This window comes from Pseudopodoces humilis, chromosome 7 (genome assembly GCF_049639895.1).
Source record: "Pseudopodoces humilis isolate 2021_Gansu_Grassland_sample_001 chromosome 7, ASM4963989v1, whole genome shotgun sequence".
NCBI lineage: Eukaryota > Metazoa > Chordata > Aves > Passeriformes > Paridae > Pseudopodoces > Pseudopodoces humilis.
The window spans coordinates 1274189-1301427 of NC_142206.1; the positions used below are offsets into that span (position 1 = coordinate 1274189).

General features: G+C 37.7%; 1 protein-coding gene across 13 annotated transcripts in view; it reads right to left on the minus strand.

The window, feature by feature from the left end:
• Positions 1–27239, minus strand: part of PPFIBP2 (PPFIB scaffold protein 2) — a 98563-nt gene that overhangs the window by 48324 nt on the left and 23000 nt on the right. For 8 of the 13 annotated variants that reach the window (XM_088057257.1, XM_088057244.1, XM_088057240.1 and 5 more), the window contains exon 3: positions 16834–17048. In XM_088057257.1, the coding sequence (XP_087913383.1) occupies positions 16834–17048 (215 nt within the window). Of the gene's footprint in view, positions 1–3920; positions 4009–4256; positions 4313–4370; positions 5183–6642; positions 6758–16833; positions 17049–27239 lie in introns of those variants that run through there. The other 5 variants (XM_088057247.1, XM_088057246.1, XM_088057250.1 and 2 more) reach the window with 4 other exon arrangements.

The window sequence follows — 27239 nt, forward strand, 5'->3', positions numbered from 1 at the left end:
TTAGCAATTTTGATTATACTTTAGTGCCCATCAGATGGCAAAAGATATTAACATAAAACATTTCCTGGAACAGTTCCAAATCAGCTGTTTCTCACAGTTCTAGAGAAAGAAAAGAAAAATAACTTTTTCCTTTTAATTTTTCTTTTTCTGGTCAAAAAGTGTTCCATCACCTGCTTTAGGTTCTTCATTTTTATTTTCCAAATCTCTCTTTGGAATCTGCTCCCTGATTTAATATGAAAATAATATTGGAAAGTTGCTGGGAAGTTCTAAGTATCACTTGCATGGTCCAGTCATTACTGAGTCCCCTTCCAAGAAAAGGAATTGAATTTTCCTTCTCATGTGACACACATGAAGAAAAAGATCAGACTTTGGAGAACAATTCAATAGCTTTGATATAAAATGGGGATAAATCAGTAAAAGTATCAAAGGATATGGCAAGAAACGTTGTTCAGTTGATGTTCTCCTCGTGTGTGCCTTTTCAGCACCAAGAATCTCCAACACAGCCAATTTTAATCCTAACCCCACCAACTCCTGAAGCTGGTCAGCAAGCTGTGACTCAGAAATCTGTCACAAACACCACGGATTCACCCTGGGCTGGGGAGGAGCTGGGAAAAGAAAGCTGGCAGTCGGCTAAAGTGGTGATTTGGGAGCTTTTTCAGCAAGTCACCCTCCTCTCTGAGGAGACAGATTATATCATAACCCTCCTCTCTTCCTTAGCCACATAAACCACCTTCAGCCCACTGATAATTGAATAGGATGCCTGTGGCAATGATAATACTTGTATTAATGGGGAAGATGAGGGACATGCTTGATTTGGTGGCTTTTTCTGAAGTTTGGAAGCTGAAAGGAAGGAGTAGGGCCAGCAGAGTGCAGCCAGTCAGCACCTCAGAGCTGGAAAATTCACACTGCAGACTCTTCCCAGCCTATTTCAGTCACAATATTTAGGAGTGCGTGGTCTTTCCACTTCTGTAGTGCTGTTTTTGCTCTCTAGAATGATGTTCTGAGTCACAAGGAGTTGTACTGCAACGAGTGGTGAGTGAGCAGCTTACACAGAAAACATTTTTATTTGCATCTGACTATGGATGCAATACAAATTTAATCTCTTGTCTTGTTAGTGCTACCTCAGATACACACCCCTGGGCATTCTCAGCTACCTGAGAGGAGGAGGAAAAGGCTGGGACATGATTTCTGGATCTATAATTCTTGCCTTTCATCTGAAGGCAATTAGTAAATCAACAGCAGGGTTTTTTATTTGCCATTGTTACTGGTTGGTGGAATGAAAGTGGCAGTCACTTGGAAAAAGCTGACAGTGCACAGTCTGAAGCTGTGGAAAGACAGAGTTAGGTAAATTTTGGTAGTCCTTACACCAAATGAATTTTAAACAAATATTTTTATTTTATCTGGATATTTTTTCTAAAAACTAATACTCATTTTTTCCCTCTATACAGTTATGTGTCTTAAAAGAAAATATCCTTACAGAAGTCACGAGTTTCACCTTCAATATCTTGAATTTAATGGCTACATCATGGGTTTGATCACTCAGCCTCTTGCTGGTACAGGTTAATAATCTCCTCCAGGAAAAAAAGAAGGCATGAAACCAACATAACACAAATTTCAGGCCAGCCATCATCTCTGTGCTGCGCTGCTTGCATTGAATATTAGCATTTATATTAATCATTTTGGGCTATAACTACATGTCTATGTACCAAAATGTGGGTTGTGCTGTTTTTATTTGGAATGGTGTCTTCCAATTAAGGGTGGGAAGATAAGAATAAAATATCAGGATAACACAAAATTGCACGTGAATCCCGAATCCCTTGGGAGAACAAAAGAATATTTGTTAAAAACCAGACACTTTCATGTAGTGGGGCCATCTCAGGTCCCTTAGTTTGCAACAGAAACTTTTCAGAGATCCACACTCAGGCCCTGTGAAGGAACCCAGCATTAATTACCTGCAAAACACTTTCCCCAGGCTACCCACCAGTGATTTCTGACTGTGCTGCTGCCCAAGCTGTGAATTTAGAAGCATGATGTTTATACACAAGGAATTTTCCCTATCCTCCTTCCTTGGCTCTGCCCACCTGCTCTCAGGTTTTGTTGCCCACTTTGTCCATCCCTCTGGCCATTCTTGGCCCACAGGTCCTGCTGACACCAATGAAGTGCAATGGGAAGAACTGAAATGTGCCAGATTTATCCAGTTGGAGTTAAATAATGCTTTTTCCCCTGCTGCTGCTGCTGCAAGGTGCTGCTCTCCACATTTTGTTACTGCTTAAAACCAGGCCCTCTGTCCTTAGCATCCAAAAACAGCAGCTGTATCTGTTGTCTTGCCTGCCTGGATCTCGTGATTTTTGCTTCTGTTTGCTGCCCCAACCCAGCCTGAGCCACAGATACCACACAAAGCCAGCCCAGCCAAACCCTGCAACATCAAAACCCATCTGGGTCTCTGAAGTGATTTCTGCTAATGCTCAAATTCGAGCCAGCTCTGGCATACTTGGCCAAGGCTTTGTGGAAGTCTGTTGCAGTTTTTCTCTGTTAAATGCCGTGTGTTACTCTGAAAGCAACTCCTAATTTTATTATCAGCCAAAGAGCAACAGTTTATGCTTGCAGGAACTGGAATCTTTATGTGCTGTAACATTCAGGGCCAGACCCTGGGACTCTTGGATGGGACAATTGAATGAACAACTTTGATTGATGCAGCTTTTTTGGTTTCTAAATCACTTCTCCAAGGAATCTGGGAGCAGACAGCTTAAATTCTCCTGGGAACAGTGCAGGATCCCTTTCAGTCCTGCTTCACCCCTTTAAAGAGCTTGCAAGGAGAAGCAGCAGTATTGATATTCTGCTTTATGTACCTGAGAGAAAGGGAATTACACACAACAGCAGCAGGAGCGTTATTAATTCCTGTAAAATCTTGTGCCACCTTTGAACATCCTTTCCGAACACAGCCCACAGGCTGATGGCAGCAGACCTCATTAACCTTTTTGTTAGCAAATCTGTCTTTACAGAAATGAAATTTCTGGAAGCAGGAGAGGCAGACAGTCCATATCTGTAACCTCATTTAAATAGCAAATTAATATGTGAGCTCGAGATATATTTTTTTTAAAGAGGTAATTAGCTTTAACTGCACAGAGCACAGGTTAGACTAATAGCATAAAGTTACCAGCAGCTACTTCCTGTTGTCTCCTCACTATCCACTCACTTCCCATTTAATCCCCTCCACAGACACACTCCAGAAATGTGAAAGTTTCCAGAATCTGATGCAAATATTTGGTAAATTAACTTCAGGATTCTCGTTAAATCTCAGTCTCATTAAAGGCTGACACACCATTAATGTTTTAATATTAATATTAATATTTTACACTTATTCAAGAAACTACCCAAAATAAACATTCCTAATCACATTTTACATTAGAATTGACAGCTATTTTTTGTTTATACAGCCAGCAAAAACCCAAGAGATCATTCTAAAAGAAATTAATAGAAGTATTTATGTGTGTATACATATAGACAGAATTTGCAGGAAAAACACACACAGGTTAGAGCAGATTTTAAAAGAATAAAGAGAGAATGTGCTTCCTTCGTGACTCACAAGTAAATCCATATTCTAGTTTAAAACCCAGCCTGTCCTGAGGGATGTAGTCACACATTCATGGATTTTTCTAACACTAAAAAATAAATATTTAAAATATAAAACCTAAAAGCTGACAGAAACAAAGTGATTTTTTTTTTTTCAAAGTGATGAGAGAACTGCACAAACCCGCTTTTTCTTCTAAAAAAAACCCAAAAAGAAAAGGAAGACAAAAACAATTTCATGCAGTTAATCTCTGTCTGGGCAGCTCATCAACAAAATTAACTTTTTTAAAAAACAACCACATATTTTTAGCAGAATAACAGGCACAGAAGAAAACCAGCACCATTTTTACCCGAGACAAAGGCATCCCGAAAGGTCTCCCAGAGTTACCCCGATGAAGATTCTCTTAAGGGAAGAGCTGGTGCAGAAAACCTTTCCCTTTAAAGCACGACATGGGAGTCTTTCCTTTCTTTTGCTATACGTTACCATGCGGGATTTGTTTTGTTGCACTGCAATCCCCGGAAGGCACAAGCACTTGCCAGAATCTATTGCCATTTGCTCCAAGTTTGATCCTAGAGTTTCATTTTTAAAGACAAAGACAGCTGATTTTCTTCCCCCCTCCCTAAGCCTCCTCCTCCTCCTCCACCGAGGCACGTCTTTAATTCACTTCTCATGAGGAAACTCACACCATTTAAAGTCTGAGGCGCTGAATGAGTTTCCTTTCTCACGGCAGAGAATCCTCACCAAGATTTTGCCAAACGTGCGTTTAGAAAGTGAAAACAAAGCCCGGCAAATCACTTACCCTCTTTAGCCACGTGAAGTGCTTGTAAATATCAATCTCAGCATCCATGCTTTGGGCCCATCTCAGCAGTCACATTCCCAGGGTTAAAGGAAACTTTTGGAAGCAAGCGCTCTGCTTTGTTCTACAGGATGTAGCTGTGATTTCTTCTCCTTTCAACCCTCAACTTCTGAAATCTTCAATGCCTGCTCATATTTTCAGCTGAATCCCCTGCCCCTGTCCCACAGCCTTATCCCAAAGGCTTCTCACAGATGTGTATATATAACACAGAACTGTATAAACTTCAGGCTCCCCCCCAAACATCTGGTTTTTTTAAACAGCAGATCGCTTAGCAGCACGAACAATGCAACCCTGAAAACACCGAAAAGATAACTTGCTAAATGATCTTTAAAAAAGGATCTTTCAAGAACAGCATAAAACTGCAGGAACTGTTCCCCTTTAATGTTGAATAACAAGCTAAAAATTATTAAGCTGTCACTGAGAAACTATTCTCAAGTAATTCTTTCTCTGGCTTTCTGTTTCAAGAGTGGCTGGAACTCATTACCAAAGACCCCCTATTTCCTGTCTCTGTTCTACTCCCTGTTTATCGTAACACTACTCAGCCTTCTCAGTTTATTTCAGGCTCAGACTAAACCTAAAAATAAGTTCTGCTCTTTGAATTACTCGCCTGTCCTCTCAAAAGACATTATAAAAGGGGAGGAATTCAAGGACAATCCTGCGAATAAGATAATGATCCCATAAAATACTGCTATTGCCAAAGAGGCGATTTTCCATCCTAGCAGAGGATGATGATACCCTTCCAAGATCTTTGTCTGCTCCTGCTGAAGCTGAAATCTCACAGCATGGCAACTTTTCAAACTTGCAACACCGAGATAAACGCGTGTGCAACGCAACGCTCTGGCAAGAAGGGAAGTTTGAAGTGCTGCCTGTAATTGCGGTGTCCTCTAGTGCCTCCACACAGCAGTTATCCATAACTTCTCATTTTTCCCAACAAACTTCAGTTTCCAGTGCTGTTTCTCCCTCTAGTTCAAAGTGGCTTTGGCCTTGAGCGAGGCAGAATTGTTACGGCAGTTGAGCCGATTGTCACACGCACGAGGACAGCTTGGGCTCTTGTCCTCTTGGGACCCAAAGGCAGCCGCCCCCAAGGAATCTTCGTGCTCATCCCAGAACATTTGCTCATCTCCTCACTGCCTTCAGATCCTGCCCTGGGCTCAGGGAGCAGCAAAGAAGGGTTGGAAGAGGCAGCGTCAAAGCTGCCCACGTTACTCACAAAGGACACAAAGCCTGAAGCTGTAAAAAGCCTTTCCTACAGGGACCTGCCTAGCTCAGGCACCTGCCCCCTTCCAGACTGGGGGAGTCACAGATACGTGACAAAATTTCTTCAAGGCGATGTGGGTTTTTAATATTTCAGCCACTCTTGGTCCTTTTGACCTGAAGGAGCTCTTTTGAGAACCTCCCACAACACAAAGTAAGAGGGAAGGATATAAACTGAAGCTTTCAGTTCCCTTCATATTTATTATCTCTTCTTAAAGTCACATGACAAGAAAAACATGATAATTTTTGGCAAGGCAGTGCTACAGGTTTGCTAAAGGTGCTGGGATACCTAAAATCACCAGTAAATGTGAGCAGAAAAAAAATGTCCATTTCCAAAAGCAATGCTACGAGACAGATCTGACTTGGGCCGCCCTGAGCATAGAATATACTTTTCTTATGCTGTCTGAAAGTGGATGGGAACAGTTATTTCTTGAATAGCTCACACTATCTGGCAAAAAAATCTTAATGCATTAGCAACAATGCATTAAAATAAATTTTAATACCTAGTAGAGTACATTCCCCAGTTCATGACAGCCTCCGTGGAGGAAGCTGGAGACTGAATAGAATTTGTCTCGACATTAAACATGAATGCACAAAGATATAAAGCATTTTTTTTCCCCCAAAAGAAACCTGTTATCTAATTATGGAGATTAGGAAATAGATCAAACTTTGTCTCTCAGCATTGCATCTCCCACGGTATCATCACTATGGTGCCTGGAGTCCCACATTTCATCCATTCCAAAGCACTGGCTCTGAGACTCCCATCTCAGCCTTATTCAGGGAAGAAGGAAATAGCTCTCTCAAAACATTCCACCGCACTTTATCAACCAATGATTGTGGTTTTTTATTTTAAAAACTACAGAAATACTGTGTTACTAAACTTCCTAGTGCCCCAGTGTGGCATCTGCATGTAGGGCAGTGTCCATTTCTCCTTTTAAAAGGATTAAAAATGACAACATACCTTACTTCTGCCTCGTCACTTGTGCTGGAGTTCATGAAAAGGCGTCTTGATTTCTGCTAGTCATTCTTCCTGATTAAAAGGTGAGTGTCTGAATTTTCTGCATCTTATCAGCCAGAATGTTGACAGCATACATTCCAGACAGTCACATGCTCGCTGTCACCTGCACACACTGAACTTTACATCCTGCTTGAGCTTTGGCCTGAAACTCTCAGAAGCCAGCTGAATGTAAATCACTTGCCCCAGATTTGCTTGGAATGCTCTTCCATTTCACTGGGAAAGCAGGTTAGCTCCTCTGGGCAGTGTGAAAATAAGGAAAAAGAGTTGCAACCTCAGGATTGTTTCATCGGCTGTATGTTTTTTCTTATTTTCAGGAAATCCATGTCTGTGTGCAGCTCTTCACTGAGCACCAGTTTCTGGTTCAGTGGAGAGCTAAAAAACAAAGAAGAAGCCCCCTGGCTTCCACTGCAGAACCACCAGCCTCAAGTGTTACCCCAGAGTGAGACTGATCCAGCTTTTGCTCTCTCACCCCCATCAAATTGTGTTTTCTCCAGTGCTGTCTCCAAAAATGGAAGAACACACACACATCATGGCAACACAAATGCCACGTAGGGCAGTAAAATATTTCAAGTTAGCAGAGTTTATGTACTCCATAAGCTGCATGAGAACCCATCAGGCTTTATTCACCAGTTCCATACTTCCATAGAAAACTAAATTGATTGGACTAAAAACTCCCTTTGCAGAACAGCAGAGGTGCCAGCCCAGGAGCTTTTGTGCTGATACATGACCCACAAACCCACTCAGATAAATGAGCCATGACTTTTAGTCAGCATGTCAGGCACTCCAAGCAAGGCTTGAAGCCTCTTTTAAGTAGTAAACACGCTGCAAGAGCTTTGAAACTGAAAGCAGCAAAGCTTCTCATGTCCCTCCATTCCTGTCTATGAAGAGGCAAAAAAACATCCAGAAATCCTATTTGAACTGTGGAGGGAAAGGTCCTGTCTGGTGTTTTCCCTCTTCTACCAACACTGAGCTGAAGAAGCACAGAGCTGTTTTCTTTTCCACCACTTTTCCCTCTCTTTCTCCCACCCAGCTAGGGCCCTATTGACACTAAAAAATTTAGCAATTTTACTTTTTATTTGTGATAAAATACAGGTTTTGGTGCATCACAGATGCAAATGGCCAATTGTGTTCTTCTATTGCCTCTGAATCTTCTGGAAAATTAGAGGGCAAAGGAACAGGAGGAATCAGAGCAGTTCTCCAGGTCTTTCTTTTCATCAATAGCTCGTAGATTGTTCTGGTTTCAAACCCCACCAGCCCCTAAAAACACTACAAGAACTCTCTTAGTCCAAGAAATGAAATGTCTGGGTTTGCATCCTCCCAGCCTCATCAGGGGGGCCCAGGGAGGATGGACATGCCACAAAAATTTACTCGTTCCCAAGAATTATTATCAACTTTTCCTACATCTCTTCCTCTGCACTTTCATTTTTTCCCCTCCCCCAGTCCTGGTGTCTGGGCTGCTTTGAAAACAAAAGGATTACGACCAGATCTTAAAAGGGAAAATATTTTCAGCCAATTCACATGCGTCATTCTCGTGTGCAGAAAAATGTGAGAGCTTCAGAGCGAAAAAAGAGGGAGAAAATATGGGAATAGCTGTGTATGAAGAAACCCAGGCCATTTGTGCAGAAGACAATGGAGGAAGAAATCCCTTTTTCATGGCAAAAATGGCTTCAGGAATCTAGATGAAATATTTCCAGCAAGAAAATTTGTCTTAGGATCTTAATTGCTTGACTGACTGATAATGCCTACGTGACAGAGAAAGAAGAAACTCTTGGAACAAGGTTAAAAAAATACCCTGCATTCTGTAGATGAGCATGTTTGCTTTGCTTGTGATAATTAAAGAAAAATACACAATATCCTGGGAAACAGGCAAGAAATAACATTTTGCAGATGCACAAACAAATAATGCTTTCCCAGCATAAATGCACTCAATCCTAATGCCTTAATTCTTTGATTAAAATCAAGAATTGGACTTGACTTGGAGTGAAAGAGATTTAGATGGTGATTAGTTAGTTCCCCGTGGTAACCCTCACCCTTATTGCACCTTGGTAATTCTTGCAGCAGGTTCTGCCATCCCTGGAGCCATTCCCATATCCCACATTCCCAGCACTGGGAATTCCCTCTGGTCACAGCTCCAGCAATAAGCAGCTCCCTTTCCTTGGCACAAGGAATGCACTGCTGGCTCTGGGATGAGCTTGCTGTCTGTTAACACATCCACAGACTCCTGCACATTCTTGGCACTTTCACACATTCCTCAGCCTGTGCTGGAATACTTTGTCCAGCCCAAGTTCTACAAGAACTCTGCCTTTTTATTCTTTTTTTTTGAGTGAAACTTATTTAGAAGAGAACAAGGCTGAGTTCTCTGTTTTCACATCAAATCTAAAAAATATTTTATATTTAACAGACCATCAACATCACCGTGAACGCTTTCCCCAGTTGTGTGCAGAGTACACTGATACACAAAGAAAATAATTAAAGATACTTATTTTCATCCCACCACACAACACATTATAATGGGTCAGGTTTAGTTTCCTGTCTCAAATGCTTCAAAGCTCTGCTGAAACTGCTAAACCTGCAATAAATAAATAAATATGAGACATTTGGAACAGGATATTTACCAAATATTTGCACACACACCAGGTATTTATATAACATTTATATAATATTTAATATAGTAATATTTAATATATTAATATATTAATATTAATATATTAATATTAATATATTATAATAATATTAATAATAATGTATCATAATATTAATATATAATATTTTTATATATAACAGTTTGCCTCTCCTCGCTATGACGAGCATCAGACTTTTCTCTTTTAAATTTCAGAATGGAAAAAATAGTAAAAAAAGCCCTCCCAAAATAGCATAAACTGCAGATACACAAAATTTACAGATTTTGTAAATATTGTACAAATATAAAATTTACAAATCCTTATTTCTGATAAGGAATATACAATTATTTATATTACAAAATTATTTCATTGTATATAAATATTTATATATTTATAATATATAATAATAAAATATAAATAACATAAATCAAAATAATCAAAATTTATAGATAGATATTTTAAATTATTTTATTATATATAAATTATTTTAATTTTTTTGGTAAGTATTTCATTACTGAGGAAAGTTAAGCACATTGTTTCCAACTTCTGGAAAAGAATAGGGTGCAAACATACAATTTAGACAATTAGAAAATTTAGACAATATGTCCAAAATAAGAGGGTTTTTTTCCCATTTTTGAATGGTCACAAAGGTTGAAAAAATATTTAGTTTCATGTTATTAGCATACTAATCCAAAAGAAAATGAAATAACTTTGTTGTGGATACAATCTTGCTGTGTTTGTCACAACTGATTAGATTTAGCAAATTTCAATAGGTCAGACTAGTGAAATGTGAATAGGGGTTACATAGAGAAATACTTCAAAATTTATTCAAATAAAGCCTCTAAATCAACACAGGGACCTTTTAAAACTGAATTTTGTCTCCAGTTTCTCTAGGCAGCCTCTACACCTTCTCTGTCAGCACCATTGTTTAAGGAAACAATTATCTCTTACCAATCTCTCTGCTAATTATGGAAAACATTTTCCAACGTTTCCTTTAGCTCCACTCAAACAAGACATTTATGCACTAATGTTTGCTAAATGAATACAGTGTGTAACATTTAAATCAGTGAAAATGAATGCAGCTGGAGATTCTAGTGGGAGATCAGGATGGAAAAGGGGCTCTGTGCATTTCTTCAGACACAAAAGGAAAATGAACTGATGGGATATTCAGCCACTCAGTGCAAAGGAAGGTGATGAAGCCAAGAGCTGAATGAGACTTGCACAAGTGGAACAGAAGAAATCCTATTTTTGAAGGAAAATGTGCAGTTTCTGTACAAAATCGTGGCTTCCTATGGAGTATTCCACTGACAGCATCAAGGTGTGGATAGGCCACGTAGCTGAGGATTGCACCTGAGGGCAAACTTCACATATCTACCTTGAAATCTTGGAAAACTTACATAAAATACGTAAATCCTGCTGTTGCAGCAGGAATATCACCTCTGCTCCATCAGCCTCAGGCCATAACTCAGTCCTGTTCAAGCACTTCTGGTCACTGTGCTTTAAGCTGGCTCTGTTAAACATTACTGATCATTACCAGGGAGAAAGAAAATGACATTTTTAGAGAGGGATCTAAGTCAGTTCTATCCACTGCAAAACTCTTTTAAACTACTCATAGTTCTTCATGTACAGGAGACCTTCTTACTTCTGAGGGCTGCTACAGTGAGCAGTCAGAGGTGATGGGGCTGGGTCCCAGACAAAGCAGCCCCAGAACACTGGAAAAAATGTTTAGAAACATTTTAGAATGTTGGTTGGTTTAGAAAAGTTCCATGCAAGCTCTGTGCAGCTGCAGTGTCTCCAAGGCTCTCTCTAGCACTCATAAATGACTGAACACATGAAGGGCACTTCTCTGCTGGCTCTGGGGTGCTGTGGATTGCTCTGAAACACTTGGGGAACTCTGAGAGAGCCAGATTTTCCAGTTCAGGCCTTCCTTGCATCATCAGTTCACCTCACTGCAGCCCTGCGAGGGCTGGGATATTCAACTTCCAGCCCCGTGTCCTCCCCAGAAAACAGAACCCATCTCATGTTTCAGGCTGGCAAAAATAAACACAAATTCTTACGGAATGACTGCTTCTCTAGGCTGTCCCAAGCAGGCTCTGCTGCTCCCTTTTCAACGTAACACGTGTTAATATTCCTTGGCAGAGGGGAGATCCAGCTATAAATATCTCCAGCAGCCGAGTTCTGCAGTCAGATCTACCAGCAGATAAATACCCTGCCTTTATCTGGTGTTGCTCATTCCCTTCCCACTCAGCTGCTGCTGAAAAATGCTATTGATACTTTTATGAAAGCGTGTTTTCAAATGCATGGAAGTGCCCTGAACTCAGTCATTTTCTGCCTTTCTTCTGGAAGCACAGCCCTGTGGAATGAATCTTGGACACAAGTGAAATAGAGAGGCTGGTGATTAGGTTTCAGTAGAGCACTTTAACACATGCTTAAAATAAAACTTTGAAGTGACTTCAAAACTCCACAAGCTCCATCAAGTCAGAGTTCTGAACTGAGCTTTAATTCAAGTCTTTGTGAAGATACTGGGGAAAAATATTCCTTGGTTTTAATCCTCAGTGGAAGCAATCTTCTTGAAACGTTAATTATGAACAAATAGCAATCAGGACTGTAAGGAATTTATCCTGTTTCTGCTAAAAAGTCTCTGGTTTTACCACTAAAGAACAGATCTTCAAAAGAAACAGAACACAGCACATATCATAAGGCAAATCACATTCTATTAAAAACTGCCTCTACCCCAAGTCCCTTTATTTCTTCTGCTCTCCTTTCATTTCCTCAGATTGAGAATATTTAGAAAGATTTTCAGAGTCAAGCTTCCAAAAAACCTTTGAGCAATCAGGAAAATACTACTGAGTTTTCAAGAACTGGCATTTTAAGGCTCATTATGTAAAGCTACATGATGATTTGTTTTAAATATACATGTTCCCCTAGGAGGAAAATCATGTTTTGCCATCCTGAAAATGAGGCTTAAGGTCCATTTTAAGGACACAAATGTTCCTCTTTACCCAGAAAAGGATTCCATAGAGGTGGATATAGAATAAAACCCAGAATGAACAGCATGGAACTTCATTTAGGGTTATGAGACTGTAACTAAATACATTCCCTTGTAGCTCACAAATTGTCCCTGCAGCAGTTAATTTTTAATGCTGAAATTACTATCTGCTTTGTGATAGCTCACGTGGTCACTGGCAATACTGAAATATTTAACAAGAAACACTGACACTCTCCACAAATTTGTTTTGTATGAACTCTCCCAGATAATCTCCAGGTCTTGGTGTTGTTTTTAAGGCCAAAGAATTTTCAATCATAAAGCCATGTAAAACACTTCAGATGTTCTCTTTGAGGTAAAAGTTTTTAATGCAATCCTTAAATGGTTAAAAGTCTATAATTAATCACGTTTTCCTCCATTTTAGGTTTGTCAAAAGATTTGTGCAGCTACAGCAGCTATAAAATCTTCATTCTATGCAGCACAGAATCTTTTTAAATTCATTGCTCACTTTGTCAAACCTGTTCCATCTGTCTCGAAGCAGGGACAGCACAGTCACTGTGTCCAGTTCTTCTGTGAACCCAGAACCTGAATTGTTCACAGACCCCAGACCACAGAAAATACAAAAAAAAAATTGCCTTTTCACAAAGAACACCTTTAGTTCAACAGATGCCTCTGTCTTAAAGGAAGCACCAAATCACCAATGGCTCCATAACGAAATAGAATTAAGCATCTGCTCTCAAAGGAGTTAAAAGGGAAGGTAATATCAGATATAAAACATGATTCCTGAACTTTTCCTATTCTAACCATGTCTAAATTTTCCCACATCTTTAGTATTCACACCTAGAGCAGATGGAACAAAGAATATAAAAGTTAAAAGTGGTTAAAAAACAAATTAATCAGAAGCACCACTTGGTGATATTTGATTCCTGATAAATTCCAGGCTTTGGTGCTATGGGCCTGAAGGAGGGTGAGCCCAGCTGTAATATCCATAATCACCACAGAAACTTCCTGACTGACCACTGATAAACCCCTGGCTGAACTCCACAGCCTTTACTCATTTATTTGAGGTGCAGTTCAGCACATTAAGTGGAAATTCCCAGAGCTCCAAAGCTACCTGAGTCGTGAGGCCAAGGGACAACATTCTGCAGAGGTTATTTTCCTCTCTGATCTCTGGTTTCTAGATGCAATTCCAATAAAAACAGCACAGAAAGAAAGAGGATTCAGCCACTTTCCTCTGAGCTGCAATCCCAAATCCTGCCCCTTTCCATTAGAATTTCCATTTCTATTCCATTAGAATGAATGCATTAGAATACATTGTTTGTGTTCTTGATTAGCCATGGCAGCTGAAATGATTTTTAATACAATTTTCAACCACACACTGAAGTGATGGAGAATAACACACTTTTCTTGAAAAAAGCATAATTATCTGCTTTCAAAGCCATGAAATGGCTTTTTGTATCTTTAGTTTCTAATGTCTGCCTAATCAGGGGAAGTTGGGAATGTTTTTGGGGCCCATCTGAGTAAAATATTAGAAAAAAAGCAATTGCTGTAGTCTCTGAACCTGTCCAGTGAAATGCTAGAGCAGCTCTCCAGCTTCAAAGGAAAGTGCATGGACCCCAAAAATAAAGAGATGTGGAATTAATCACCCACAGAAGAAAATCACTTATATTTATATTAATAATTAAATAATATATAATATAATCTAAATCATAATATTATATATAATATATATGATACATTATACATTTTTATATACACGTTGTATAATATGTATTTTATATATTTATATAAAATATATACTTTATAAATATTTATATATTTATATATTTTATATATACATATTTTTATATATACATAAATATTTATGCGTATGTTTATATATTATAGATATAATTTCTATATATATTTTTATATATAATATATTTAATATATAAATAGTTATACATACATGAATATTTATACATATATTATATAATATATATTATATAATACATATGATTTAATATATATTAAACATATAATATATTCGTATGTATAATATATATAATATATTGATATCTATACATACATAAATATTTATATTATATTATATTATATTATATTATATTATATTATATTATATTATATTATATTATATTATATTTGTTATATTATATTATATTATATTATATTATATTATATTATATTATATTATATTATATTATATATTTTTTACATATATAACATATAAAATATAGAAATATTTATACAAATATAAATATTTTATATATATATTATAATTACATATAATATATTATAATATATTCAATATAGTCACTTATATTAATCACATAACATCTATGGCTGTTATTTGACCTGCAACAGCTCTAAACAATAAAATCTCAGAGGAATCATTTCAGCATTCGCTGTTTTTCACCTGAATTTCACAAACAAGGTTTGCTGCCATTCAATTACTGCTGCTGATATGAAACCCTGGGTTATGTACAATTCAAACTAACCCCAAATCTCTGTGCTCACTTACAGCCTGCACTTTAGATAGAAGGCTCAGGAGAACACATTCCACTGGAGAATGTGCCACACCTCAGGGAGGATTCTTTTAATGATACCCCAGAATTTCACAGAGAAACCATCCCCAAACTCCTTTTGAGGCTTCCAGAGTGAATGGATTCACTGAGATGCAGAATCCTCATTCTTTAGAACTCTCTGCCTCAGCTGTCCTGACACACAACACACATTGTTATATTTCACAGCTCTGGGATGGAAAGAAGGAAATTTCAGTCCATGAAATACATATTCCATTTGGCTGAAATGAGCTGAAATTTATCACAGTTCTTCCACAGAAATTATATGAATGCTTGAAAATTATTTACATTTAAATATAAGTATATTTAAATATTTATATTTCAAATTCTTGTATTTAAAGAAATATAAGAAAGGTCTTTAAATACATAAAATCACTATCCATTTTCAAATAACAATCACAGCAACAACAACACACTACCCTCCCTCCATGCAGAGCAGTGTGAATTATTTTAAAACCAGTCATCTCTACAAGCTGCACTAGAGATACTCCAAACCACATCTCCCCTGTTTTCTTGGTTCTGAATCCAGACTGCCCCATTGCTTTGTCAAATCAATGCTGATCTTCATACAGGTCCAATTTTGCTGTGAACAGCTCTGAAAATTTGTCTTTTATGCACTAAACTCATCTCTTAGCTATCATAGAGATTAGAAAAATCATTACAATTTCTGCTGAGGCAAGCATTCACCAAGAGCTGGCCTGAGGATGCTTAAATCCAAAATGTAATGCTTTAAATCCAAATTAAATTTAAATCCAAATTAAGCTGGTACCAAACTCTGTCTCCTTTGTCTCACATGGGCCCAAAGAGGATTTTCCAGCTGCAGAGTGTGAACAGAGCCACAGCAGGTGTAAACACCAAACCTGAGCTCCAGAAAAGCTCCAGGAAAGTCATGTGCACCAACAAAGCCAGAAGAAAAAAAGAAAAAGAAAAAGAAAAAGAAAAAGAAAAAGAAAAAGAAAAAGAAGAAGAAGAAGAAGAAGAAGAAGAAGAAGAAGAAGAAGAAAAAGAAAAAGAAAAAGAAAAAGAAAAAGAAAAAGAAGAAGAAGAAGAAGAAGAAGAAGAAGAAGAAGAAAAAGAAAAAGAAAAAGAAAAAGAAGAAGAAGAAGAAGAAAAAGAAAAAGAAAAAGAAAAAGAAAAAGAAAAAGAAAAAGAAAAAGAAAAAGAAAAAGAAAAAGAAAAAGAAAAAAGAAAAAGAAAAAGAAAAAGAAAAAGAAAAAGCATTAATCCAGGAAACTGAAGCTGGGGAAGCAGGTTTTACTGGTGGGGAACCCACCAGTCCCTGGCAACACAGGTTTGGGGAAAGGGAATGTTGTGTTTCTCTTCCTTTTCCATCCAGTGAGGCTCTTCTGCCTCGGGATGTGCTCCTCACCTGGTGAACTTCAGTCTTTCCCAGTGGAGCCAGGGGTTTATTCCCCATCCATCCCAGCAGGAATGCCTCCCCTTCAGCATCAATCCCTGCCTTCAGCCCCACTGCCTGCTGGATTGGGGGGTTTGGGATAGCAAGGAAAAGGAAAGGAGGATCATCCAGGCTGGATCTTCCCTCCAGCACTCAGTGCTGCTCTATTCTAAACTGGCAGTTTGAAAATTAGAAGTTCTGTAAAGAGTTTTAAGTTTGTGATCTCCAGCAAAGAGTGAAGCAAAGCAAACCAAATAAAAAAAAAAACCCACCAAAAAGCACAGAAAAAGTAACTCTTTTTGTACTTCATTTTTACTATTTCTTCTCTCCCCAAAGGACAAAATAAAGTATTTTATCAACTTCTTCTATATCTGCATTCCTTCAGAAATCAGCACATAAAGCAGTGATATCCTCAGCTATTACTGCTCACCACCCCCTGCAGCTTCCTGAGTACTCAGATTTCAGTCATTATAAAAATAATTCAACTATAAAAACACTTGAGCAGACCCTGTTTGCAGCCAGAATGGAAAAGCTGGAGTAACAACTCACCAGGTTCTCCTCAAACCACTCCCTCAGACACACTGCTGTGGCCCCTGGGATTTGGTTCCTCAGTGCCTCCTTCTCCTGGGGGTCCTCCAGCATCTCCAGGGCCATCTTCAGATCTTCCAGGAGGTGCAAGATTTGGAAGGTGCCCAGGTACACGGATGGAGCGGGTGACACGATGCCATAACCACCATTAGCATATTCTGTGGCTGACTTTGTGCCTGAAAGAACACAAAATGAGGAGAGATAATGATGTAATTGCTTCATGGGTGGGAAATTAACAGGCGTCACACTCTACAATAGCTGGACTTCAGACTGGCAAGTTTCACTCTAGGCTGAAAACCTGAATTGAACCTGAATTAGCCTCCAGATAAACCACGAAATCTGGAGAATGAAATGCGAGAGGTGAGTACATGCACATCAAAAAAGAATTTTGACCTAGATGACATTTGCCGTGTCCAAACCAGAAATCCCAAAGTTTGTCCCAGATCAGCTGTAATTTTCCACAGTTACCATGAGATGTCACTAACTTCTCAGCTACATCACTCCAAGTCCCCACACAGCTAAGCAATGTAAGGATGACTGATGGCAGGGCTTGGACAAGAAGCTGGGATCAAAATAGATTATGTTACCAGAGCTAGAAAAATATAAATGACCACGGGCAGGTTTAGAACTCTCCCATGGTGAGCAACACCACAAAAGTTAGCAATAAAAAAGGCAAATCAAACTTTCCTGGCACTAGAAATTACAAAAAAGCTCTCAAAATTGCAGTGTCACTCTCCTGCCAGTCCTCCAACACCAATATTATTTATCTCAACAAGAATAGGCACAAAACCCCCCATAACTCACTTGTGGAAGAATTATAAATAATACAAACTCTAGTATCTCCAAAAGTTCTTGTCCTAGTACCCTGTGTGTTTCACACTAAAATAATCTCTCCTCAGTCCTGAATTTCAGATCTTGATTTCATTTAATCTGCTTTTGTGTCTTTAAGAATCAGTCAGGTAGAAAACTTCTATTTGTTCAACTTTACAAAGTTTTTATTTACAATTCATTGCCTCCTGTACATAATTGTACACATGTCTTCACTCATGTTCTCTCTGGCATAAACAATCATAATTCTTCTTCCTGTTTGACTTAATAGGAAATTTTCTTAGGTTTTTGTTCATTCACATTGTACTGGCTCCACACAGCATTTAGCATTCATTAGAAAACTATAAATTGATGTACACAAGGGGATTTTAATAATCTCCTTGCTGTTATTCCTTTTACTCCTGCATTTAACACAGTTTAGCACGTTAGTAAAGAAAGGAACAAAAAAGCTTCACTGGATCTTGGAAAATAATCCAGGTTTATTTTTCCCCTGAGCAGATGTATCTAATGTGATGCACAAATGTACAAGGAATTCAGATTTTCTCCTTGAATTCACACTGCCTCCCATTAATCAGTGTTAGTTTGCCTGCTGTGGTCATTTATCCACCATGATCTGGGCATTGCAAACTGTGTTTGAACCCAGTGTTTCATTTCACATCTCATGAATTCACCAGCACTGTGGGTCCTAGGAACAGAAACAACTTCTGCACCTAAAATAGCTTTTAACCAAACTGCTAATTGATGATTTAATGCTAATTGATGATTTAATGCTAATTTTATTCCCCATGTTCATGTTTTTGAACAAAGACAATACTCTCTCATTTAGTGAATTTTTAATTTTACTCGCAGCTTTTGGGAAAATTTCAATTATATTGACCAGGTTTTCTTCAAAAACCTGATCCAAAGCAGTCTGTCATGTCTTTGCAAAAAATTGTATGGCTTGAATTCTACTATATCCACAATATATTTATCTATATTCATAATATATTCTATTGATAGAATAGATGATATATATTCTATAATATATCCTATGATATTATATATATTATAATATATCCTATGATATTATAGCTATTATACAGATATTATACAATATATTACATGATATTATATATTATATATTCTATGTTATTCTCTAATATCTGTGATATTCATAGGTATATTAGATAAATAGATAAATAGATGGATAGATAGATAAATAGATAAATAGATGGATAGATAGATGGATAGGTAGATAGATAGATTAGATAGATAGATGAGAGATAGATAGATAGATAGATAGATAGATAGATAGATAGATAGATGATAGATAGATAGATAAATAGATAAATAGATAAATAGATAGATAGATAAATAGATAGATGGATAGATATAGAAAGAATATATTCTATCCATATCCATAATCCATGTGGGGTTTTTTCCCTGGCTGTTTTAAATAATGAAAAGCCCTCCCTGGAAATTTTGCAAGGCTCTGTAGCAGGATTTTTCTTTATTTATTTTGCTAAAGCTACAGTCCTTTTCCCTACTGGAACATTTCATATTCCCTTCATCTCTTTCCAGACCCAGAATATTCCCTTTGAGCCTGTTGACTTCCGCTGCTTACGAGTTTATTTTAATACCTGGAGCTCAAGATTCTCATCTTAATTTCTGGCTAAGACCAGGTCCAAGATAAAGTTTCTTCAATATCCTGTGCTCCAAAGGCTGCCACACGAGACAACCTCACCCCGTGAACCGACCTTGGCTTCCGGAATTGTTTCCTTTGGAGGGCAGGATCAACCGGCTGCCTTGCAGGGCTTGTGTTCTCCAAGCTCTAAATGATATTTTCTTACGTGTTCCTGTGCTCCTCAGCTCCTCAGGCCAGCTTGTTTCTGTTTATCTATCTCCTAATGCAGATTAATACTAAACTATTAAGCTAAAAATAGCAGATTTCCAAATTCCGTTTGCAGAGTACGACCAATTACATCTTTTCCTTCAGCCACGGGGGTTTATTGCATTCTGAGAGATGCCCACACAAACTGATATATGACACTGACTGCTTAAGTAGCATTGATTCCTTGGTTACTGTGCCATTCCTCACTCCTTCTTTCAGAAAACTCTATGCCAATATTCACTTTTTGCTTAGCTAGGACATTTCACCCTAGAAAATCAGGCAGAATTCAAAGCTATTTCATAATCAGCTCTGGTGGCTGCCCCTTCAATGAACTGGCAATTTAAAATATTTATGGAATGGGAAAAACTGAAAGGAGCATTCTGCTATCGATTTTTTTTTTTTTCATGTTATTTCTATGAATATTTTTTTATTTATAGACAAGAGAAAAAAAAAAACCCAAACAAAATTCCACACTATCCAAACAAAACCACATAAACTCACAGGCCCACAACCGATACTCCAGGTGTGAAATAAAAGGCAAGCTAAATAAAATCTAAATAAATGAATAAAATTTAAAACAATTGTTCAGGAGTTCAGGTGATTGCAGGAGGTGGTTGATATATTCAGATATACACCTCCATCAAATGCAGCACTGGAACTTTTTCCAGCACAGCATCTTTGTTCCCCAGTCCAAGTGACTCTCTTGCCTCAATCCCTGCATTATCATCACCACAACATTCCTGGCAACATCGACCTTCCACCGAAAATAATCCCAGGTTAGGTCAGGAAATTCCCTGCCAGTGACATTCCCACAGTCCATCCTGCCTTTATTTGATTTTATTTGATTTGCCTCTATCAGAACACCAGGGAAAACACCTCACACGTGCACTGACACCTTTAAGAAATGAATTCTCTACAGGATAAAATTTCCGAAGTGCTGGAGCACAGGCAGAGCCAGCCAGGAATTCTGTGATTTCTTGAGGCTGGGCATTCTCCATCTGGATCCTTGAGTTATCCCAGGCTCTTCCACTGACAGCTCAGACTGGCACAATCCTCTGCATCCTCACACTTAGCAAAATGCTGAATTACTTGAGAAATGGTTTGCTAACATGCAAATTCTCCTGGCTGCAAGGGGAAATGGAGAACTCCTTTGAATGCAGCAAATAATGCACTTTGTACTAGAAAATGCAGAAATACCGAGCCCAACTCAGCATTTTAATTCAGAAAACTTCCTGATTTACTGCTAAAATTCAAATGAATCACAGGCTTGCTTCTCTTATTTGCTTTCCATGTAGTTTCATGTTAAGTAGGATGGCACTGCTCACCAGGAGGACAAGAACACACCCTGGAAAACAGAAGTGTGTGGGAGTAAATAATTGCATTTCTTTACATTGCTTCAAACCTTGACATCATCATGCTGCAAAGTACACAAAGTTTCAGCAGCAGACAGTAAGAATGTGGATGTCCTTGCAGATTAATGGAAATAAAAAGAAAAGGAGGTGCCACACAAAATTATTTGTTACCAGCATTCTCTAACATTAACAGCTCTTCATGTGTCTGTAGGTTTGTTGTAGATAATTGAGGAGGGGAAGAATGCAGTTCAAACATCAGAATTTTATCAATACTCAGGAAAAATGAGTGCAGGTCTGATCTCTTGCAAAAGGACTCGTTTTTTTTCTTGAGCAAGTCTTCCTGTACCTCACTCCTTTTCCCAAGGGTAAACAGGACACAGGGGAATCTTTTGTCATGATGTTTATATAATACCCAACACCACGGTTTCCCAGGGTACTGCTGGGACACAGTTATTCACCAGGAAAGGAGGAGGAAAGAAAGGAGGAGGGAAGAAAGAAGGAGGAAAGGAAGAAGAAGGAAAGAAGAAGGAAGGAAAGAAGGAAGAAAGAAAGAAGGAGGAAAGAAAGAAGAAGGAAAGAAAGAAGAAGGAAAGAAAGAAGGAAAGAAAGAAGAAGGAAAGAAAGAAGGAGGAAAGAAAGGAGGAAAGAAAGGAGAAAAGAAAGAAGGAAAGAATGGAGGAAAGAAAGAAGAAGGAAAAGAAAGAAAGAAGGAAAGAAAGTAAGAGAAAGAAAGAAAGAAAGAAAGAAAGAAAGAGAAAGAAAGAGAAAGAAAGAAAGAAGAAAGAAAGAAAGAAAGAAAGAAAGAAAGAAAGAAAGAAAGAAAGAAAGAAAGAAAGAAGAAAGAAAGAAAGAAGAAAGAAAGAAAGAAAGAAAGAAAGAAAGAAAGAAAGTAAGAAAGAAAGAAAAAAAGAAAGAAAGAAAGAAAGAAAGAAAGAAAGAAAGAAAGAAAGAAAGAAAGAAAGAAAGAAAGAAAGAAAGAAAGAAAGAAAGAAAGAAAGAAAGAAAAGAAAGAAAGAAGAAGGAAAGAAGAAGGAAATAAAGAAGGAGCAAAGAAAGAAGAAGGAAAGAAATGAGGAGGAAGGAAGAGTTGAAACTAAGACATTCCAAGTCACTCACTCCTGGCCTCCCCAAACTGTAAGTGGAGTTTAAAGGCAGCTGCACATTATGTGTAGGCAGAAAGAATAAAATAAGTAATAAAACAAGCAAAACAACTTTTAAGTTACGCATTTCTTACACCCTGACCGTACAAGCACATTTTTCTTCCAGAGTTCCTTGCAATTAGCAGAGTGGCTTCAAAGAAGCTTTCCTTTTGGGCAAATACATAACCTATTCAGAAAACAGCGCTGCCAGTAGCTTGCAAAAATAAGTTACTAAGCACAAGTAAAAAAAGAGGCAAAAGCCAGTTTGAAAATCCCCTCCCCTCAGCTGTTTGCATTCATCCATCACACAGCTTCCATCTCTCCTAGCAGTGTCTGATCTCTCACTTTCCCCTTGCATCTTCACTTCTCATCCCCTGCATTCATCCTTTTCATTTCTTCACTCTCAAACTCGCTGGATTAAAAAAAAAAAAAATTCCAGGTAATGCACAACTCAACTATCAGCAGTTAAAAAGAGATTTTCTGAAGAGAGCTGGTTCCTTTAGATCAGAAACCAGCAAAAACCCAACAAATAACCCAGAGCAAACACCAAAAACTACATCTCTGCTGGGTAAGGATGACTTTCTATAAAGCTGAACTATTGAAGAGTGACAATTCTGACATCTGACCAAGGGTGGTTAGAATAAAGTTATAAACACACATTTCCTCTGGCCTGCCAGTCAATCATTACAGAGCTAGAGAACACATTTTTACCTGAATTTTTACTCAGTCAGCATATAGGTTGTCCAAGTTCTTCCCCTCTCCTTCAAGACTACAAAGTGTAATTTTCTTTGAAGCACAGCTTTCTTTTTCTCAGGAAGACAGCCTTGAAAATGTGAATTTATGCAAACTAGCAGTGAGGGCTGGACAGGCCATATTTCAGCCTCCTCTTTCCTCAGCCTCCTGCAAAAGGAGTGAGGAGAGAGCTCACACCAGCCTCTCTTCTCCCACTGTGATGCAGAACACATCACAAACAGCCTGTTTTGAATCACAGCTCACATTATTCCCCTCAAATCTCTGCTTTTAGATCTTTTAACTACAGGGGAAGGCAACCATTAAAGCTGGATGAGCAGGAAAAAATTTCCAAGCCTGGAAACACCGATGGCCACATTGAGATGAGAGCTTCACCCAGCTCAGCTCTGCCTACAATCACTCCTGCAATCTTTGAGACAATTTCCAAGAGCTCTCTACAATTATTTATGCAAATTGTGGGTGTAATTGCTCAGACTTCTTTCCTACAGGCTTCCAGAGCCTGAGCTGTGATGTGCAGCACTTTTAGGGACAGCTACAACAAAAGAAGTCTCTCCTGTCCAGAAACACAAGCTAAACAACCTGGTGGAAAAAAAAAAGAGGATGGATTATGCAGCTGTGATGGAAATTTGAGGCTGAGCCTTCATTGTACAGGGAAAACAGGACCAAGAATTATTTATTATATGATTTTTTTTCAAGATATAATGTATTTCAAGATATAACATATTAATATATAAACATATAATTAAATATTATTAAATATATGATTAAATATATAATAATAGATATTATTAAATATATAATTATTTATTCAAGAACTAAAAAATAATTGCAAGAATTTTCTCTCTTTGTTTTTTTTCTAATTACACATAAAAAAGGAGTGTGTTTAGGGCCAGTGAAAGCAGCAGCCTAAGTAAAAGAGTGTTTCTAGCACAAAAATCTGTAATTGTTTGTAATAAGCAGAAGTAAGAGCATTCAGTTTGTGAGGAAATGAAGGAAACTTGTTTCATGAAGATCACACTGATTTCATTTTTAAAAAGACCCTCAAATCAATTTCATTAGATTAAAATAAGAACAGAACAAGACGTGATTTTGAATTTAATGATATCAAACTCCTTTAAATTTAAATCTTAGAAATCTGTTCACTGACAACTGACTCATGAAGGACAGATCACATCACACCAACTACAAAAGGACCTCTGTGCCTCAGATTTTCAGTCCTGGGGTTTTGGCCATCATGGTTTAGCTGCCTTTCTTTGCCACACATTGTGTCTGCAGATATTTATGTTCCTGTTTCTATTCAGCCCTTCCTCAAAACTCAGCTCTAGCAGAAATGGTGCATGGAGTTTATTTGGTTTAAATGCAATGAATTATTGCAGTTTGGGGAGCTGGTATAGGTGTCTAGGACACTACTTTTGCTCTTTTCTACTAAAAAAAATAGAAAAAATAGTATCAGAAATAAAGAATTTCAAGTTGCATATTTAAACTGTAAGTATTTTTTTTTCCATTTTGAACTAGTTTTAACTCCCATTTTCAAGAAAACTCCTAATTTTGTTGTCTGCTGGAAAGGCAGAAACACATGCAAGGGGAGTAAAATACCAAATTGATCAGCAAATCAGTTTGACTTGGACCTTCAAAGGACCACTCTGCCTCACAGAAAACAGCTTTAAACAGCTGATTTTTTAGATGATGATCAGACTTTTGTAGGAAAGATGCTCTCAGTGCTTCCAGCTGTGTAAATTTTGCAGTGCTGCTCTGTTTACAGAGGGAACCCAGGGTCCTGCAAACAAGATTTGAGTCTCTGCTGTGCTCAGAGCCCTGGGATTGTGAGAAAGTGAGAATGGGAAGTGTGTTTGGGGACAGCTGGAGTGACCTCCTGCCAAGTGAAACTCTCAAAATTGAGGAAATTCCAGAGGTCAGATTGCTCTGGCAACCCTGGGGAAGGGACCAGGGGCCAGGGCTGCACGGGCACAGCACGCCCTGATTTTCACAGGCTTCTAAAACACAGATCAAAAATGCACTTGGATACTTCTGCAAGGGTTTAACCCAAAGGCTACACACATATAAAAACCTTAATAAATAGCTGGGTGTAGTAACAAGTGGCTGTGATGGTTGTCCAAGCCTGCACATTTGTTTTAGGTAGTGTTAACAGAATTAAAAGTGAGGCCACAGAGAGCTGACATGGAAAATGAGGAGTTGAGTAAATAGAACAACAATCAACTGCTCTATTTTCAAATGTTTAAAATACCTTTAATTGCCCTAAATAGGTTATTGTTGATATCTGAGGATTTAAATAATCAGCTTTTCCGAAGTCAAGTATCTGCAGATAAATGCCAGCACCTTAAACAAATTTTTAGTGTTATTAAAAAAAGCCCCACAAATTATAAACCATAAATATTTTGTTAAGCTTTTATATTTTTACCTTTAGTACCCTGGATGCTTATAGGTCAAACACAATTTTTATCTGTCCCTTCCCCCCAAGCCCTCATCATTCTTGACACATGATTTTCTGGAACTGTTATGAGAGGAAGTTATGTATTCCTCCATCAAAGACCTCATTTCAAGCAATTTTCTATGCAATTTCCTTTTTTATATCTCTATTGCTTCAAGATCTATGCATAAACACACTGTAGTTAATGGTTAAAAAAGCCAAAATATTCTAACTTCCCAAATGCTCACCTTGCCTAATGCATAGCAGTAACAAGAGAAACAAGTGCTCTAGATTATTTTTCTATTTATATTATATATTGCATATTATATTTTATATATTATAAATTATATATAATATAATATAATATAATATAATATAATATAATATAATATAATTTTTATACTATATCATATAATATACATTATATACTATATAAAATATAGTATATAATATTATATATTATATATTATATATGATATATTATACATTATATATTATACATTATATATTATATATTATATATTATAGATATCATATTATAGATATTATATAATAGATATTATATAATATCTATTAGACATTATTAGATATTATTAGATATTATTAGATATTATTAGATATTATTAGATACTATTAGATACTATTAGATATTAGATATTATTTCTTTTGCTCAGAAAAATAATAGCCTTAATAATTGATTGAAAAATAGCAGAAAATAAAAAGAAAATACACTGATCATAACTGAAGCACAGCCTTTTAACACAATTGGAATTATTTAGGAAATACAAGAAAACCACTGCAAATGTTGCTGTCCATTTACTCTGATCTACAGTGAAGGAAATTGCTTGATATTTAAATAGTTCTGTTTTGCTGATTGTTATTTTAACTACAACCACTTCAGTGCTCTGAAGTGAAACTCCACAAAGAGTCCTATTACAATTATAAAATCTAATATAAAATCTAATTATAAAATATAAAGTCCACCTTTGCTGGAGGAACCAAACTTTGAATTTGAAAGTATTGTGAGCCCTGAATAGGATTTAAGTGATAAAAGTCCAGAACCGTCTGGGACTGTACAAAGTGGAGAGGAAAAATAGAAGTTATTTTCCAGCCATTCTGCACAGTCCCAGCTGTGCCCAGCAGCTGCATGTCACCCAGCATGGACTTCAAAAGAGACCCAGCAGCACCTCCCCAGCACACACAAAAATTAGGATTAAATGCAATCTGTGTGGGTGATTTCAATCCCTCCTGAAGCAGAAGAGGTGTCCATCCTCTTCTCTAAGGTGCTGTGGGGCTGGGTGAGTCCTGTGATGACATGTGGCTATCCAGGGCTGAGGGATGAGAACACCAGGAAATATTGTGCTTTATTTTTATGTGTCCAGGAACTCGGTGCAAACTTTATTCCACACAAGCCAAAGCCCATCCCAAGGAGCTCAAACGAGTGTCAGCGTGGTTTTTTTGTTTAGAATCCACATTCTAATCACTTAGCAGAGGTGATTTAATAATCCCCACAAGCAGCTCCTCCTTCAAATTCTGGCTGGCAAATCCCATGAGGAAAATGCATTAAACTTGAACTAAAAGCCTGTTTATCTCTTCAGAACAATTTCCTCTGGAGGTGCCTTTCCCTGCAAGGCTGGGGGAAGTTGTGGTTGGGTTTCTAACACAGCAGCCAAAGCCATGAACTGAGCACCAACATTCTGCCAGCCCAAAAGGGAATTCAAACATGAATACCCCTTGGACAACTTTTTAATTGTATTTCCTTTTTTAATCTTTCTGTGCTAATACTGAAATATTAGTACAGACCCCTGTGATAACACCTTGAACTTTCTCATTATTTTTCCAGTGAGCAATAATTGCAGGAGCTCTGGGTAAAAGGGAACTCAGTAATTACACTGATGACTTGGTGAATTTGAAGAGATTCTGCAGCAAGCTATATTGTGATGGGAGGTTTTAGCCCTTGCAATTAATGATCACTAATCACAGAGGGAAATAATGGATTT